This window comes from Ruditapes philippinarum, unplaced genomic scaffold (genome assembly GCF_026571515.1).
Source record: "Ruditapes philippinarum isolate M1 unplaced genomic scaffold, ASM2657151v2 ctg4834_1_1_1_1, whole genome shotgun sequence".
In the NCBI taxonomy this organism is placed as follows: Eukaryota; Metazoa; Mollusca; class Bivalvia; order Venerida; family Veneridae; genus Ruditapes; species Ruditapes philippinarum.
Window position 1 is genome coordinate 70,915 of NW_026858530.1, and position 20,505 is coordinate 91,419.

The window sequence follows — 20,505 nt, forward strand, 5'->3', positions numbered from 1 at the left end:
AAATTGTCCAAATATGAAGACCTAATGGAAAACTACGTTCGCAAAAACATGAATAGATGGATGCCGGATTTCAAGTATTTTTGACTTCTAATTTCAGTTAAAGCAATATGAACAAATCCCTCTCTCTTTGATAACCACACAGAGTACACATTTACTACAACATCAGTCTATATGACACTGACCATACATTTGATAGACATTGGAATTAGAACCATTGAATTAAACCTATTTAAGCTTATTTAAATAGATATAACCAAATACAAAAGTTAAACTTCATTGTTTAATATGTGTTATCGAACTGTACCATGTTTTAATAATAAAAAGAATGAAACAGGCAAGAAATCCCACAAAAACAAAATTTTCTAGAACATTTTATTATCATCTATATAATTATATATATTAAGGATATTATACATTTGACTGTACAATAAAGATATATATTTGGACAAGTACACAGCTTGAAAAGTAATATTGGATAATAATATGTCTGATTTTTTATGGTATCAACATTATTATTTATTTATCACAAACTTTCTATTATAGACCAATTCACTTTAACAGGTGTATTTTGTATTCAAATGTTATAGAATAGGAAGATTCAAAAGTTAATTTATGTATTCCGTGATCTTGAGTCTGTAACATTTCATGTACATTTTGTAATATTAAGACGAAAATAATATAAATTATAGCCGTTTGAGCAAGCGCATTAAAAGGTATATCGCGTTTTTGATGAAATAACCACAAAGCTATATTGCAAACTTACCAGCAAATTGAATGTCAGTAGAATAACTTGCATACAGTGGTTGTGACATTCCAGTAAATGACTGAATACTACATTTAAACTTGACAGTTTTCTGTATGTTACCAGGGAATGTTGTATATCTTGGAAGAGATAAAGTGGAGGAATATTTTCTCTCAGAGTCAGAACATCCTGTTGTAGTATCTGAAGCTGATCCTGATGATGACCAAGCCTGATGTGAATCTTTTCCTGACTGAAAATATTATTTGAATTACATTTGGCTCTGGGTAGAAAATATCATTTGTTTCAAAACCATTTAAAATTCTTTTGCTGCAGAGGAATAAAACCACCAGAACTATTTTGAAGGCAACATTTCTTCTAAAATATGTAATTTTTCTATTTCAAACTCCAAATATTTATAGAGAATTCGAAATTATCAAAGAAAATGATGAATAAGGTGAGCGTTAATTTGCATTTTAATGAACGTAACTTCGACCAGTTTATGTGACGCATTATTTCTTTTATAAAATCTTTTTTTTATTCCGGAAAGTCCTTAATAGATTTTCCCTTAAATTTATGTTTCATACGAACTTTTGGGGAACGTTTCCCGCAAAAATACCGTTTTAAATATAAAAAAAAAGTGTGTAAGAAAACCCATTTTTTTCCCAAATAAATAGGGTTTTAAAAAAACATTAAATAAATTAATTTCTTTTTTTTAAAAGAGGGGTCATAATTTATTTAAATAAAAAAAGGGTTTTAATAGTGAAGGTTTTTGGTATGTTATTGTTTTTACGCCCAAGTTTTTAATTGGTATAATAATTCAGTCAGAATTCATGCCTTCGTTATAAAATTAAATATTAGCCCATAACCTTCAATATTGATCTGAAAAACAAAGGTGAATTGTACATAAAAGTGTGATGTTTGTCTTCATAACCAACTGGGGAAAGGATAATATATAATTAACAAACGTTCCAAATTTAAAGATTATATTAGACATTGTCTATTTAACATTTCTGTAAAAAATAAAAGGCATATTATGCAAAGATGAAAATGAAATGAGCAAATGATGAACAAGCACAAAATTTGACTCGTGTCAACAAATTGAACATTAAATGCCTATGTTGAATATGTAACAAAATGAAATAATAAAACATGACAGAAAAGAAATACATGAATTTAGTGTATAGAAAACCAAAGCCCTAATTGGACGTTACCACAACCTCTTGAGAATAACCACAACCATAATTATGATGGGTCTAGCGTGTTAAGTAATTGGCTGGACACAAAATTTCTGTTACAAAAGAAATAAGATGATGATAATAAAAAAGTTGTTATATTTTAAAAGGTCAATCAGGAATCGTTTTAACTTTTAAGCTCAACTTTTTTTCCCAAAAAAAATATATAAAATAAAGTAAATGTATTGTTACAGTCATGGCGGCGTTCCCGTTGCTGTCCGCAAACTTTATCCTTGATCAGAACTTTTTAATTTATATGACTTTGTGTATTGTCTTCGTACTTGACCACGACAACTATTGGGACGAGACTTTCACCCTTGTGACCACTCCGGGTTTTTGTTTGGTGCCTTCTGGGTGCCATGCTTGGGTGTGTCGGGGGCCGCGTCCTGTGAACGTTGCCTTTGCCTTGTTGATCTTTATTCTTGTTTTTTACAAGAAGACCAGACTCACATTGACTTTTAATCATGAATAACATTGACTGTCTTGACCTTCAAGGTCAAATGTCTAAATTTTAGGCGGTTATGCTATAAGTGGCTATAACTTTGTTATTTTTGAATGGATTGTCTTCACACGTTAACACATTAATTTATTAGGATAGACCTTTACTTAGCTAGACACACCTTGATGTCATGAAAATGACCTTAAAGGTCATTTTTTTAATATAACATAAGTAACAAAATAATGACAAGTTAACCAAAATTCAATAATTAGACCATGGTGGCCAAATTCCGTATCACACTCAGTATACAATATATCACTCACACTGTGACTGATACAGTTTGTCGAACAATTTTTGACGTTCTTTATTTTTCTGTAAATTTATTAATTTTCAAAAGAGTTAACTTTCTGTGTTAATTTCTTTATATCATATTTTTTTCTCTGAAACTATAAAAAGGCACTGTTCAAAAACGACTTCTAACTCCATGGTAACACAACCTACATTTTTCACTTTAGAACTTAGAAGGACCGAAAGTGTGTGTAAATATGCAAGAAATTCACTGTTGACACGGCTATCGTAACAATTTTTCCGGGACACGCTACATGGATCAAAATCATGTGAACTCCGGAAAAAAAAGAAGTAAACATTGTAGTATTTTCTCTTCCGATCGTATGTTCAAAGCCGAAAATGTTAAATGAAAAAATATGCATAATCGTAATTCTTTCTTTTATAGAAAACTCACATAAAGCATGAAATTGATTCGTTGTCAATAAAATATGTTGTGTCCAATATTGAACGTTTTCCAATTTAGGGGAGTAAAAAGAATCAATCTATATTTAGACACTGTGTTAATGACTGAATTCAAGATATTGATGTTCCAATTATTATCTTAGTTAGACCATTTTCCGTCATTCCATATATTTTTCAGAGCAAATATTCAATTAAAGTTATTATTTTATTTTTCAGATATTTTTAAGAATTAAAACGTTAAAGTCTATTAATACCGGCGCTTACTTCAGTTGATCAGCTAATCTGATTTCCTAGGCTATTATGGTTCGCAAAAGACCTCTGACATAATAAGGCGACATTTGGAACTTTTTCAGTCACATGATTTCGCTTTTTGTTTCTTTATATCATGTCCGCTGTAAAATTTCAAAATTTTGTCATTTTTCATTGTTTTACAATAATTTGACCATAGGTAAATTAAAATAAGAAGGCAATGATGTCCCTTAATAGCTCATCTAAGTAGATGATTCAAATGAACAAGGTTGCATTATTGATAGAAACATATAATTTACACATTTCAGTGCCAGGGGTTGTGTAATTAAAAACATGAATTCGTTGAATGATATTTTTCTGTCATGTAATTAACTCTACACAAAGTATATTATACAGTGAACGATGACTAGAACATTTTAAAGAAAATATTTTAGCTTGTGATCAGAAGGCCGGACCCAATTGAGCATTTTTTGTATAGAGAACCATTCAACTATCATTTCTGTGTAGTTTCATTAAAATCTACCCAATTGTTATGGATGAGATGTTGTTTTAAGGATTTTCTATTTTAAGCTCCGGCAGCAATATTGTTCAGCAGAACCGTTTGAGCATTGTATCTAAGAAAACAATTGAAGGATCAATCCTGTATAGACCATTTTATTTAAGACCGGATTCAAGTTGTCGCCATTGGATGACGTCATTTGGGAATACGGTGGTAATTGCCGATACGATTAAGTACATTAATAATAAAGTGATACAAAGATCTTTATCCTTATTCTTGTAAGATGGGCACATTGAAATTGCCAAAAATAAGTGTAATTGAATAAGACATTACATAAAAACGGATGGTCAAATGAATAAATATATTTTTACTATAATAAGATTAACGACTTTATTCAATACTAGATCATGGTTAGGTTAAAGATCATGGTTACTATTATCGTTTGATTATAAATAATGAAAATTGTCGCACCGGGTTATACCAGGCAGTTCAATTGTACTAACTTGCTACCAAGAGCTATTTTGAGTTTCAAAAATGTTTACTAAGTGTTCTGTAGTTTCGAAAAACGGCTCCGTAATAATAAATTGTGAGATACACATTGAATAAATATTTATTTAATTTAAGCATTAATGAAACAAAGAAAAAACAATAATATACATCCATGTAATTTCAAAGTAAATGTTACTATTCTTTTGAAAGTACATGTATACTTTGTTTGCGTTGGCACTCTAAAAAATTGTATATTACGCCAATTGAATGCACTGCATATTTTATGAAAGTTGGTAAAGTGATAGTTTCAGCTTGATATTTTATGTTATCTATATTCTGCTTATCAAATTTTTTTTAAATCACTTATATAAACAAGTGGTGATAAATGTACACAGAAATTCATTATTAACTGAATTATAATTTAACATATTTAACTACTAAATTAAAGCCAGTTGGTAGTCATTCTGGAGCATCAAATTGGTAAGACATGACCTCTAAAGTCCCATAACCGAATTTTGATCATAAATGTGTTGACAACTAACAAAAGTAATGTAATGTTATAACTCTTAAATGTGCACCGTGGTGACTTATGATAATACGAGTACAGCCAAGTGCATCTTGTATATATATAAAATATGCATTATGCACCGTGTTGATTAATGCCTTACGGCCTAGATACAAATCTATTTATTTTTGAAATGTGTAACTGGGAAAAGATCTCTTATTTATAATCATACTATATTTGTAATATCAAACTTGTCCTTATTCTCTTCTGTTATCTTAAGTTATAAAAGTCACAGCCAGATTGTTTTGTTCTGTCAGGATTGTTTATAAAATTATATCCTTCTCTGGTTCTTTGAAAGATTTTAATATCATGGCATAATGAAAAAAATCTATAAGTCTTGACAGAATGCACTATGCTATTGTTAGAAAGCTTGTAAAACGATCATTAAAAAACAATGACAGTCTTATTTTCATGTGTGCCACAAAAAAAACGCCGGAATTTTCTAAATGACAGAAAATCACACAGAAAACTAGATACTGACCATTTAGATTTATATTAGGTAATGTCAGTGTGTATTGGTGTTTATAAAAAAATTAATATAAACATTTTATTTAGTTACTAGATTTTTTCCCTGGTATTAGAGAAAATCTAATAGAAACATTCATTTTGAACACGGACTTTAATTGACATAAATCCGTGCTTTTAAATTCCGCTGTTTTAGTCCCAGTAGCAATAATTAATCTTACTTGTTTTATTATCATTACATGTATTATCATCTTGTTATGGAATTTATGTATGCCTCAGTCAATTTTTTCATTTTATAATCATAATTGAACAATCAGTGTGAACGCATTTAACTTTCACTAAGCCAACGTTCTACGCGGTCTGTATAGTATAATCCCCCATTTACGTCACGTCACATCCAGTAAGGGAAGTAACTCTTTCTCGATGCTTAAGGTTTTTAATGTTATCCGATAGTTAAATAGATGTGGTTAAAACGTTTTCAATATTTTAGCTCTGGCAATCATTTTATTCAGCACATCGATATATTTTAGCACTTTAAGTAAAAGGCTTCCAGATTATCGTTTAAATTCAATTTTACGTTTCAAGATTTACACAAATAATTAAGGAGTGGATCTAAGGGTTTATCCTATTTCTAGCCCTGGCGGTCATTTTCGTCAGACAACAGGAACAAGTTAAGCGATTTTAGTAAAGGCATGCCTTATGATCATTTCTTAAGATTTACATCAACATCTATGGGGCAGTTGAAGACAAGATGTCATTTAACACATTTCTCCATTTTTAGCAGCGGCTGTCATCTTGTTCGACAAACAGGAAATCATTTAAGCAATTTTAATAAAGCCCACCTTAAGACTATTTCTGTATCGTTTCTTCAAAATCAACCCTTCTTGGAGATGTCGTTTAAGATTTTTTTTTTACTTTTTTAGCTCTGGCGGCTCAGTAGCTCAAAACTAGCTAAAATAAGTCACTAAACTTTCCGCTAATTATAGTGAAATGAATTCCGCTTGATGAGGTAGTCAAAATGTGCGAAAAACACATTTACTTTTTTAAGGATCTTAACATTGATGAACTCATTACAGAAACAATACCAAAGGCGATAATTCATTTGTTTTACAATATTATCCTGTTTTGTACACTTATCGGAATCTCTTGATAGACAAAATAACATAAATGTTACTTCAGGTTATCTTCTGATGATTTTGTATATTCTTTTCATTTAATAAGTTTTATAACCATTCCGTATAACTTCAACAGCCTCAAAAGTGATCCTGGAAAGTGCATTCAATAGTGACAACAGTAACAATATTTTGTGCTAGAGAAAAAAAAAACACTTCTTACCTCAGAATAATACCATGTTAATGTTGCCTGTGGATAGGAACACCCTGTACTACATTTTAGTTGTACTGCATTTTGTGCTAGATCTTGATCTTGTGTTGGTGGATTTTCATATTGGAGTGATGTTGGCACAGCTGTAATATGAAACACTCAGTTATATATATTTTGTTTGAACTTAAAATACGTAATACTCTTATTAATTGTATTTTACAAAAACAAACGAACATGATTTTAATAATTTTAAAGAAAGGATTATAATTGTTAATCATAACCTTTTTGATGTAAACGGATAAAAATGATTTAAAATCAACATTCATGTAGAAGCGAATATTGTTGGCAGAAAAAAAAACTAAAGCGTTTCTGACACAAACACAAAAAAAAATTATACGTAATCTTTGAATATCGATATTTAATTTCTTTGAAATATAAACCATAATTGTGGCACCAAGTGGTGTATCTTGTCTCTGATGGTCAGGTAAGATTGTAACACAATGTGTTATAAACAATAAATTGAATAGCAGAAACAAATTATAAATACCTTTATCAGTCGCTAACATATCCTATATCAGATCTGCAGCTCAGATATACTCTTGATAGAAATAATGGGTTACATTTGACGAATAAAGGTATAAGATACATACTTATGACATCCAGCAACAAGTCCTTCCTTTCTTGATTTATAACGGCAAATGTCCACCATTTATGATCTTTTGATCTGTCAAAACCGGATATGTTCATGAAAACATTGCTGTCGTCAGCACTGAATGTAAATCTACCAATAGACTGCAATAGTTGTTGTCAAACAGACTTGTGGAATACATGCAGTCAGCAAGGTGATACCAACAAGGAATGACGAAAGTCGAATATCACTCTTATAAATACCTACCAAATTAGAATAACCAAACCCTGATATCTCACACACAAGCTGTATATTACTTCCTTTTAATGGCGGTTTGTTGTCACGTATGTATATTATCTCAACAGTACCTATATAATAATAATACACTCTTGATAAAAATAATTACAAAGAAAAAGTATACATACTTATGACATTCAGCAGCATGTCTTTTCTCTGATTAATAATGGCACATGTCCACCATTTCTGATCCTCTGATCTGTTTACACTGGATATGTTAATGTAGACATTACTGTTGTCAGCACTGAATGTATATCTACCAATACCTCCTGTCAGACATAGAGATTGCAAACACCGAGCCATTGACGTGACGTCAGAAAGTGATGATGGAAGTTTAGAGCTACTTTTGTAGACTTGTAGAATATCACTACTACTAAACTGTGATATCTCACATACAAGCTGTATGTTACTTCCTTTTAATGCTGGTTTGTTGCCATGTATGTATATTCTCTCAATAGTACCTATAATTATGATAATTATGATTACAATGATAAAATGATAATACTAAGTAGCAGCTGTAATAAATCATTCTCCAGGAACAGTTTGTCTGTTCATTAGTTGCAAATAAAAAGCAAAGTGAATCGAGTATTATCTTCGATAAAAATTAAAATGGAAATTAATTGAAATGATATTCCCTTCAGTATTATATAAATCAGTTGAAGCCTTTTAGTATTATGAAGTACATAGGAGTGCAAATAAATTTGATATGTTTCCTTGAAAAAGAATATTATATTATGATACAATAATTACTGAAGTGTCATTGAGTTTTAAAGGATTACAATCTTAATGGGCACCAATATTACTCAGCTTTTCGTTACTCCTAAACCTTTCTGTTAGACATTGTTTTTCAAATATTTGGAAACAAATTTGTAAACTTTTTTGTCATTGTTAAATTTTTTAACACAGCTCCCCCTGTTATCATTGTAGCTTGTAGCGAGTGGATAAATTAATAGATTGCTACAAAAAACAATCTTAATATTATTGATAGCTTAAAGGCAAATAAAGGTAATTTTCTTGGGATACAAATTCGTATTAGTTTGAAATATTCATGAATATGATTTCCTTGGGGTTTCTGAACCATATAATTGGAAAATAACTTCATAAATCATCATTTAATTTATTTTCAAAAAAACATTTAAAATTTACATTTTTTCAAAAAATTTTTTTGACCAAATATTACTCTAAAGCTTTACCTATCCTTAATCTCTTTACATTTACATATTAACAGCCTATTATTTATTTTCAAACATACAACACATCCATAAAAAATCGAAATTAATTATTTGCCTTATAAATATTGTATCTTGAGTACCAGATATACTAGACTTCTGTGAACTAGTCACTTTAAACTTTAGCTTCTACGATTCAACTCATAATACTTCTAATCTCGTTGGCCCGAGAGTTCTTACATTTCAGTACCAGATACCTGTTTTCTGTGTACAAGAAACTGTAACAATCATTATGATCCGACTCTTACAAGGACAAATTAGTAATCAAGCACGCTTAAAATCAATGTTTCTCTTAAAACTAAAAAAACTTCAACTACAAGCTTTGCCCAGAGGTTAAACAGTAAGATACGATGGTCTATTTACAGTACGGCTATAAGATGACTAAGTGCGACAGTACGACGGTACGATGGTGACAATTAGGCAGTTAAGGCCTCAACAGACGGTAGGATTTAGTTGTACAACACTAATTAGAGATAAGATTTCACTTTTCAAAGCAATACAACACTTGCATTCAGCATTGTAGTAAACATCTGAGGATTTCTTAAAAAAGTTCCCTCCCAATTGATCCTTTACATACTTAACTCACTAAAAAAATTGCTACATGAGTAATGATTGAAACACCTCCATTTTTTTTAATGTGCAGCCTGACCGAGACTCAAACCTGGGACCCTCGGAATACAAACTACCTCCCCTGAATAGAGAACAGTTCAATACCGTGATATTATCATTTTCGGAATAAATTGGGATCCGAACATAACACAACTTTGCGTCTCCTGACGGACGAGTTTTCAACATCATATTTACCCCCAGCTTACTACTATGTTTACCTTTTAGCACTAATTGTTCTGGAATTTCATTCATTACGCCCATTATCTGGAGATAATTTGGCATTCTGTTACTTGATATATTGAGTAGAATATTTAAATATGTTATTTTGCTAAATGAAACAAGATAAAGATATTATTTAAAAATGAAATAAACGTTGTTGAAGTATAGTTTTCTCATTTGCCAATATGCATTTATGTTGTAATGATGTTTACAAATAAAAACAAACAAATAACTCGAAAATTCCCAATTTGAATTTAATGATATTTCCTGGTTCCTTACAGCAGCCAAAACAATGTTGGTTTAGGATCGCAACGACGGTAATGTCAAGATTTGGTTTTGAAATTATTAAATTCTTATTGATATCCAGGACAATACTCCTTACACTTGATGCAGTATTGGACTTGCTTCGAAATCCTTTGACTTGAATCGCTCCTTGGACTCGATGCACATATTTGACTTGCTAAACTTCTTTGACTAGCTGCAGTATAAGACATGCTTCGGTTTTCAGATTCGCTGTACTCCTTAGACTTCATACGCTCCTAAGACTTGCTGCACGCCTTACACTTACCTCTCTCATTTAACGTGTTGCTCCTTAGATTTTTTCTTCCTGAAATTATTATCAGGACCGACTTTATCCCTCATGTACAGACTCAATCAAACCGAGTCTTCAATTCTTATGTTATTTTGTTGTGATTAATGCTTCCGAGGGATCACTTTGTTTCCAGAATTTTGTACTTCACAACAGCAGGTGTCAAGTGCCGTGTGGCAGCCGTAAAAAGTTCCCCCGTACTTCACTTCAGTGTTGTTATATTTTCTGGTCCTTCGGGATCATTGATGCCATCACTATAAAGTGTTGAGAATTGAGTACCGCTCAAGCCGGTGCTAGGGGGCGTGAGGGATATTGCATTTATTCATTATCCCTCATGTACAGACTCAATCAAACCGAGTCTGCAATTCTTATGTTATTTTTTTGTGATTAATGCTTCCGAGGGATCACTTTGTTTCCAGAATTTTTTAGTCACTGATTTAAGCAGAATTCAACATGGAATGGTAGCCTTTTGAATTTTGAAACATCCGCAGATGTGTCCATCATGGAACCATATCAATGTTACACGTTCGTGCCATTCCATGAAAGGCGGGCATGGTACCCAAGTAAAATAATGCGTGTATCCTAAACCAAAAAAAACAATGGGCAGAACTAAATGAAATAGACTTTTGAAAGGGGATCAAAGGTTATGAAGCATACACACATCACAGAAAAGCCGCCAAAAGACAATTTTAAAAAGCAGGCCACATTTCTTCCACCTTGAAAGAAATTAAAGTGGATACAGGGACTGAAGTCCACGCATAGCCCCATATAGATAAGAATTTAGTAGACCTATTTGTAACTTGTACTTTCAGTGAAATACTTCTATAATTCAAGTGATGGAAAATAAGTAATATTACCACTACATTTGTATAAACAAATAAATACAAGCACAAAATAGTTTCAAAACTTTTATAATGACTATTGCAAAATCAAATAATTCAAGGTAAAATATTATTTAAAATGCAAGAAACCTTTTTGTTATTATAGAGAAGTATTATTTTCCAATTGCTAATATGCATTTATGTTGTCATGATGTTACTTATTGTTAATTATATTGGAAAAAACTATTTTCGTGTCAAACGGAATCCGTTGAAAAAACTTCAAAAAAAAAAAAATAAAACAAATTACTCGAAAATTCCCAATTTGAAATAATTGATATTTGCCAATAATTCCTGGTTCCTTACAGCAGCAAAAAAAAAACAGTGTTTGTTTTGGAACACAACAATGGTAATTTCAAGATTTGGTTTTGAAGTTATAAGATTTTTATTGATATTCAACACAATACTTTTGACTTTAGAATTGCTGCAATTTCGTCTTGCGGAGCTCCTTAGACTTGCTGCAGTTTTGGACTTGCTACGCTCCTTAAACTTGATTCGCTCCTTGGGCGTGCTGCAGTATAAAATTTGCTGCCCTCATTTGACTAGACATGCTGCGGTCTTTAGATTCGCTGCACTCCTTGGACTTCTTACGCTCCTTAGACTTGCTGCACTCCTTACACTTGCTTCCCTCATTGGACGTGGGAAACGGACTCTCCAAAAGACTTGCTTTTGCGTCTTCTCTGGGAAGCGGATACCTGAAGGGATTTTAAGGGTGACCTCTCAAAGACTTGCTTCTTTTCTGGGAAGCGGGTCGTTGCTAATACTCAAATCTTAACTAGAAAGCAGACGGTTTTCTAGATTTGCTTTATCATTTTAGTTATTTCACTTGACCAGTGAGTTGCTTACTGAACAATTCATAATGTAGAAATTTTTCAAAATTCTATCATAGCCCCAAGTAAATCAGCTTTTGAAAACCACAACATTTAATGGAGTGAAGGTGCTGCATATAAAGGCTTGTTTATTTCATTTTTCACATTAATTTTCAATTCTCTAAAACTTCAACACAAAATCTATCCATGCAAGGTAATAAATCAAGCTGCGGCATGGCCGAGTGGTTAACGCATCGGACTAGTAATCTTATAATCGCTAGATGCATGGGATCAAACCCAGTCAGGGGCAAGTCGTTGTTTCCTTGGGCAAAAAAGTTTACACTCATTGCTCAGTACTGGTTGGTTCCAGGAACAGATTCAAAAATGTGTCTATAAGCTTATAGCTTCCTACACAATCGAACTAAAATAAATTCTGTATAAACGAAATCATAGTTCTAAAGCTAGAACTGAATCTAAAGCAGGTGGAGATTGTGAGCGGAACATGGACCGTAGACGGTGTAATAATAATAAAAGACAAGTCTGACAACAAAGCCCGCATCGAAACAAAGAAAAGACTTAGACTCTTTTCTGTCAAAGTTATAATGTTGACGGCTTAACGTATAAAATATAGTATGTCACGTTGTGTCTGTTTTGTTTTGATCACCCTGTGTGTTTGTAATACCGATCATTTAACGGTTGAGTTGTTTACATTTTTATAACAGTAAGTCAAAGATTTCACAAACTGACCGTTACGAATATACCAGCTTATTATTTTCTTTCGATTAAAGAAGGCCTTAGAATCCTTAATACGAATTCGGCTTCAACTTGATTATAAACTATTTTTCTCTCGTAATTCTATATACGTGTAGTTTTATTTTTAAGATATGTTTTCTTCATACAGTGAATATTTCATTTAATAAAATGTCACGGGAAATATAATAACAATAACTTTAAAACATATTTCAAATAAAAACGATGTTTATTCAGTACAAATATTGATTGTATAATTATAATAGACGGTACGCTGACGAAAATAAGGGACACAACCAATTGCTTACTCTATATTTTTGTTATTTGGATTGATTCCGTTGACTTAGTTCAACTACTGTAATTGTCCTGTTTATGAGGTTTCCGACCTACTTAAATTATAAGTTCCTCGTTATATATATGTCGTTAAAATATGACACATGGAAAAGAATCAAACATATATTCGTGTTTCATAAACCTGTAAAATCCCTGTTGTTGTTATGATGATCTTATCTTGTCTCGTGTTTTGTTTGTTTAACTTGTTATTTCTTGTTTCGATATTGGACTTATACTGCAAAATTTTATATAAAATTTTCAGACTCTTCATATTTATTGAACTAATTAATATTGTCCTTTCTTTAAAATAAAAGTAATGATGCACCAGTCATTTTTTGGTAAATAGTTCACTTGCATAAAAGCATAAAATACTAAGTCTTTACATCTCTTTTTAATTCAAATTTAACAAGAAACAAAACATTTTTCAAAAAATCAAAATATCCAAGCTTAACTCAATTACTTGTATTTTTTTTGGTTTCATGTATATGATTTTCTTTGTAAAAAATGCTTATTGTTTGTCTTTATGTACATGCCATATTTTGTGAATGTTAGTAATTGTCCCTTTTTGTGTCAGTATTATTTCATATCATGCAATTTGCTACAAACTTAATATAAAGTTTAAAGGAAACAGTTACATTTATCGGCACTAAAGAAAAAAACAATTCTCTATAATTTTCAAGACACATTTCCGTAGTAATCTTAATCATTAACGCTGCACCAACACTCTTATTATGACAACCATTGATTCATTTTTTATTTATTTTTATAGTTTTATTATTAATGTACCATCACACGGTATTTCCGTGGAGGATGTGACACATAAAACATATATATCCTCAGTTCTGTCTCTGATACCTTACTTATTTAATCGTGTTAGATACCATCCCCAATGCTATCGTTTATGCATGTAAATACGACAGTGTCACAGACAGAACCTGGAAGCCATGACAAATACTCATTGGATATCATCACCCTTTTTTACTCTGTATTTATACTTCCTCAATGGCTATCAATAATATTACTTTGTGCTGGAGATATTCATTCTAATCCTGGTCCATCTGTTGAAAGGAACTCCAGCGCCGACTCATCTTTTGCATCTTCTACTTCTGAGCTTATAAATAGTGGGTAAAGTATTATGTGTTTAAATCTTCAGAGTCTTAGACAGAACAGACAGAGTCGGTGGTAGAGTAGCGATCTATGTCAGAGAGGGCTTAAGATTTCATACAAGATCTGATTTATCTGTACGTGGTATCAAATGTGTATGGGTGGAACTTGATATAAACAGTCGTAAACTTCTTTTAGGTGGTATTTATAGACCCCCAGACTCTAACAATCAGCATTGGCTTCTTCTTGAACAGTGTATAGATCAAGCATTTTCCGAGAGATCTGACAATATCCTGATTGCTGGCGATTTTAACATAAATCTTCTAAATTCTAATTCAACCAAACTGTCTAATCTTATAGCCTCTTACAATGCAGAACAACTTATTACTACATCAACCCACTTCTTTACAGAAAGCTCTTGCTCATTACTCGATGTAATGTTTGTAAAGAACACAAATCATATCTTAACAAGTTTTGCTGCAGACCCATTCATTCCGATGTTATTCGTTTTCATTGTCCAATCGTATCAGTAATGAAATTTTCAAAACCAAAAGGTACCACATACAAATGCAAAATATGGCTTTATGATAGGGGTGATTACTCTGGCTACAAAAATGAAATTAACTCAGCAGACTGGCAATCCTTAAAAAAACACTGAAAATTATATGGATGAAACAGTCAACCGAATAACTAGAACCATATTAGATGCCGCAGACAACAAAATTCCTAACAAAATAGTAACAATAAGACCACATGATATTCCATGGATGACCAACAAAATACGTAAACTATTAAGAAAACGCAAAAAGGCCCCCAAAAAGCAAAACAGATGAATACAGAATTATCTTGGCAACAATTTAGAACAATAAGAAATGCGGTTACCAAACAAATAAGAAAAAGTAAAAATGAATATAAAAATAAATTAATTGAACAAATAAACTCATCAAATACTTCAACGAAAAACTGGTTTAAACTGACAAAATCGTTCACACAAAAACAATCAAAAGCAGCAATCCCAGTCCTCCTTGATAACGGAATTTCTGCAAATACTGACAAAGAGAAGGTAGACCTACTAAATAATTTCTTTTGTACACAATCAAACATTGACGGTCAAAACACACAACTCCCAAATCTGAACTTGCATACAAACTCATCTCTTCCCCAAATTACAATTACAGAAGAAGATGTCAAAGATGCTTGATCGTTAATCGACCCGTCGAAAGCCTGTGGCCCAGATTTTATTCATCCCCGATTACTGAGAGAAGGATCTACTATTCTGTCTTAACCTTTGGCTGACTTTTTCAACATATTACTTTCAAAATGTACCTTTCCTACCTCCTGGAAAATAGCCAATTTCACTGCTATATTTAAAAAGAATGACCCATCTAAGCCTGCGAACTACCGACCCATTTCTCTTTTAAGCTGTATAGGTAAACTAATGGAGAGATGTATTCACAAGTACTTGTACAACTATATTATTACCAACAACCTTCTCACGTCTTATCAATCCGGTTTCATCAAAGGTGACTCCACCATTAATCAAATTACATACATATACAACGATATTTGAAAGGCTCTTGACGAAGGCTTGGAGGTTCGCGCTGTGTTTTGCGATATCTCTAAAGCATTCGACCGAGTATGGCATCGAGGTCTCTTACATAAGCTTGCCTCTATTGGAATGAACGGCTCCCTCTCTGATCGCAAACAACGCGTTGTATACGCTAATTGTTCTTCTAACTGGTCATCAATTAATGCCGGCGTACCCCATGGCTCGATCTTCGGACCTCTGCCTTTCTTGATCTAAATAAACGATATCGTTGACGATGTAAATTCGAGCGTACGACGTTTTGCAGACGACACGAGCCTTTATATCATTGTAAAGAATCCCATAGACGCAGCCAAGCATTTAAATGACGACCTTCAAAAAATTTATGAATGGTCAAAGGCTTGGCTGGTTACTTTTACTCCGTCCAAAACAGAATCCATGATATTTTCACGAAAAATAAAACAAGTTAACCATCCCCCAATTCAAATGAATGGAATTCCAATCAAACGTGTACAAAATCACAGACACACACACATCCTGGTGTTACCCTTTCTGAAAATGTTAAATGGGAGACCCATATATCTATAATACTGCGAAAAGCTTGGCAGAGAGTAGGCATCATGAGATCACTGAAATTTCTCTTCATTCGTTCAAGCTTGAAAAGAATGTATATGTATTTTATCCGCCCTATCCTTGAGTACGCCGATGTTACATGGGATAACTCCTCGAAAATATTAAAAATGAAATTGAAGCAGTTCAAAACGAGGCAGCAAGAATAGTAACAGGTGCAACAAAATTATGCAATATAAGTAAATTACTTAACGACCTCGAATGGGTTACCCTGGCCGAAAGGCGTAAACAACATAAACTAGTTTTATTCTTTAAAATGTACAATGGAATTACTCTAAACTATCTCACTGATCTCTTGCCCCAACACAACGAGTCCTACCACCTTAGAAATCACTGACAGGTAAACTCAAGGATACAAATATATGGCTTATCATTTCTTCCTTCTGCAATAAGAGAATGAAACTAACTACCTGTAGATACAAGAAACTCATCTTCTGTTGTTGCCTTTAAACGGTGCCTTAATAAAAACAAAACAAAAGTCTCCCCTTTATTTAATGTAGGTAGTCGTATAGGCCAAATATTGCATGCACGTCTTCGTCTAGATTGTACCTCCCTGAACTTTGACCTTCATAGAAAGTATATTATCCAGTCTCCATTATGTTTATGTGGCGAAATAGAGACAGTGCATTACTTTTTCTTTTCATGCCCTCGTTATGATATCATCAGAAGCATGTATTTACGCCCGCTTCCATGTCCCCTGACACTTAACAATCTCTTGTACGGAGACGAGCGCCTGAGCTTTAACACGAACGAAAAAATCATTCTTAAAGTTCAACAGTTTATCCTAGCTTCCAAACGTTTTACTAGCTAATATCAACTTTTTCTGTCCATCACTTCCCGATTATATTGTGTGCAGACATATATTCTCTATTCTTTATCTAAATTCAAAACTTTATTTAAATATTTTTGTCTCTTTTTTTCTTCGAAACATTCTAAACAAAATCATTTGAAAAAAAAAAACTTACTAAAATTGAATACTAGTTAAAAACAATATTTTACTTTGTAATAGAAATTGTTTGGCGTAATCTCCCAATATTATGAAACAATCTTGAAACAGAAGTTCTCTTATTCTACTACTCTAGATAATAATGTTCTAAAAAAATTATTAATTTTATTTATTCTAACCAAATACGTGCATACTTTTATCGCAAGTACATTATGTGTTGAAAGGAATTTACATAAGTCACATTTGACTTGTTTTCCAATCCACGAACTATATCAGTGTAATTGTATATGCTTACTGTATATATTTATGTTGTAAAATAGAAATAAAATATTGTTTAAACTAAAGCAGGCAGTGCTGTTATGTCGCCACTCTAACCCAAAAACAAACAAAAACGGATCCGCATGACATCCGACAGTAACAGTGATGGACTTAAAATCCACTTATTAAATCCAAAGAAGTATTCAAAATGTGTTGAGAAAAGATTGGTAACATTTAATGATTTAACTGAAATTGTTTTAACTTGTTTTGTGTTTTCTACACAAGTCATGACTAAAGTTTAAATTAATTCGCTTTCATATTAATTGTAAATATTTTTAATGTATGTACTTTTTTTAAAAATGACAAAAATAAATTATCTATACTTTTCAAATGTGTAATGCCAATAGATTCATAAAAATCCTTCTGCACTATTTCCTGTGCGGAGTTACAATTTTGGCAGATTACTGCTTCATTGGAGTTGGGATTTCCACGGGGTATTGATGAATAATGCGCTGGGTAAAATATGGACATGGCGCTCATTCGATGAAATATATATTATAACATTTCGCACAAATATCCTCTTCATAGTATAGGTTGGTAACTTTCATCGAATATATACAAATAAAACATTTAATTAAATCCTCCCCTGACCCCAAGTAAACAGATTTTTACACTTTTGATATCAGTAACGTCATTTTTCTACCAACGCGCATTTCCGCAGGTTTGGGGAGCATCCATGAAAAGTCTAATGAATGATTTTACGAAAACTGTCGAATATTCATGAGACAAGCGTCAAAGGGTGTATATACTAATGTTATTGATATAATATGCCTTTGTGGAACTGCTTGATGCTTTTTCGATAACAGAACAAGGAAAATGTTCGTTTGCATGGCTGTTTACAATCTGTGGCAAGTATTAGCTTTGATAAAATAGTTAATGCGCAGTGCATTTATTTGCGCGGCCGATAGCAAAGAACAACAAATTGAACATAATAAATAAAGGCTAAACAACACTGCAAGATACATTTTAAGAAAACATTATTACACAATTAGTGTAAAGGTTCAATGAACGCAATTATTTGTAGGCATATAAAATCTACAATTCATAATGTAAAAGTACAGAATGTAATTTTATCAGTAATTGTCTTCCATAAAACTACCACCGACCTTATGATGTAAAAATAGATTATGTTTTATCATTTATGATATCTATTATGATCAGAATGATAACACCTAATACATGCCTATTTCATAACAGTTGATGTACATAATGTACAGATAAAGTCAATAACATAACTAAGGTAAAGAACACACCATATTGTGAGTAACGAAATAATAATTTTCAAGTTTTATTTTCGTCATTATATTCGGTTTTATGAAGAATTAAACTCAGAAAACGTGTGTATAATTTGGATATTAAAACATTTAGATAATTGTGCAATGTAATATAATTTTACACCTAAGACAGAAACACCCATTCTTTGTCGTTTCAATTGACAAATATTTAATGTAAATGATAAATACATTCTAAGGGAGTTGAGTTTTTTACTCTTTTAACTAGGTTATGCTATAATAAATATAAGTATTATATTGTTGTATAATATTAATCTTGTTGTAATGAAAATGATTTAATTGAATAAAGTCTCAATACTATGTGCACTGGCATAATGAAAACTTCACTATCAATATGACCTACAATTGTAATTGAAATAGAAAACTGACGATTAACGAAGAAATTTATAGTTTTTGGTTTTCGATATATAAATATAATTCAAACGGTTAACGCAGGACCAGGCTTATACGTATGTTAATTGCATTTTAATGTAATGATTGTACTGCTATTTAATTAATAAGATTTACTTACAAATCGAATATTATTGTAAAAATATTAACTGACCGGCATTTATATAAGCTATAAATCCAATATAAAACACATAGACGCTGTTAAGTCTCTTCATTTTTTTAGTGTAATGTCATACATTCATTCCTACTCTAATAATAAGTTAAAGTTGTGTTTCTTTCAGGAAGTTTAAAATCTTATAGCTACTGGTATACACATTAAACATATCATGTGTTTACTATTGAATAAAGGTGGCATGTATGCACTATTTTTTATTTTATGGCTACAATATTATATCTCCTTCGCTCGACATAATGATTTCTTTACACAGAGATATTGCGTTCGTATCTCCGCTAAAATAATTTCTAGGTACTGCAGAACAAGTATTTTCTACTTATTGCCAAAGATATTGATAACAAAGATAAGCAGCGCCTTTATACTTCATTTATTTCACCCATGCCTATCAAAACAAGTAAAATATTACGCATTTTGTAGCAATGAAAATTTAATGGATATAGATTTAATTCTTTTATACTAAACACCATTTGAAAGTATGTTTATATGTCGCTGTATGTTAAAATGAAGACAGTTTTTTTCGTCATATACATATTTATGTAACAACAAATAACTAGAGATTCCGCAAAACGTGATTCATAACCGTACAATCAACCTTTACTTTTTGAACAATAAGAAGTCTGAAGCAAAATTTGAATCTGACCTATAGTTTATGAAGTTCAATCTATGAACCAATAATTATTTCAAATAGTTGCCTATCTTTTATTTAAAATTACAGTGAATGACCTTGAAACTAAGGGGTACAACAACATTCCTAAACTAGGTACCTTGCTTAGTGCCAAGTGTTACTAGAATTGCCTTTTCAAAACTGTATTTATTGTCTGGAAACGATTTTTTTTTGCGTTTTTAAGTCAGAGTAGCCTTGACCCGAGGGGATCCAAGCGTTATCCCAACCGGTGCCTTTTTGTGCTTGTTACATATCATGCTTGTTAACAGTATCTCAATCCTAACTGTAGTATTTTCTGGAAACCATTTCCTCTATTTTAAGTAACTTGGCCTGGATTGACCCCAGG

At 31.9% G+C, this 20,505-nt stretch overlaps 1 protein-coding gene across 1 annotated transcript in view; it reads right to left on the reverse strand.

Moving 5' to 3' along the window:
* LOC132753498 (hemicentin-1-like) overlaps positions 1 to 19,605 on the reverse strand; it is a 41,626-nt gene extending 22,021 nt beyond the window's left edge. The window contains exons 1-4 of the mRNA XM_060743977.1: positions 19,475 to 19,605; positions 7,807 to 8,139; positions 6,766 to 6,896; positions 764 to 992 (exon numbers count right to left, since the gene is read on the reverse strand). Coding sequence (XP_060599960.1) covers positions 764 to 992; positions 6,766 to 6,896; positions 7,807 to 8,139; positions 19,475 to 19,535 — 754 coding nt within the window. The 5' untranslated portion in view covers positions 19,536 to 19,605. The remainder of the gene's footprint in view (positions 1 to 763; positions 993 to 6,765; positions 6,897 to 7,806; positions 8,140 to 19,474) is intronic.
* Between the last annotated feature and the right edge of the window lie 900 nt (positions 19,606 to 20,505).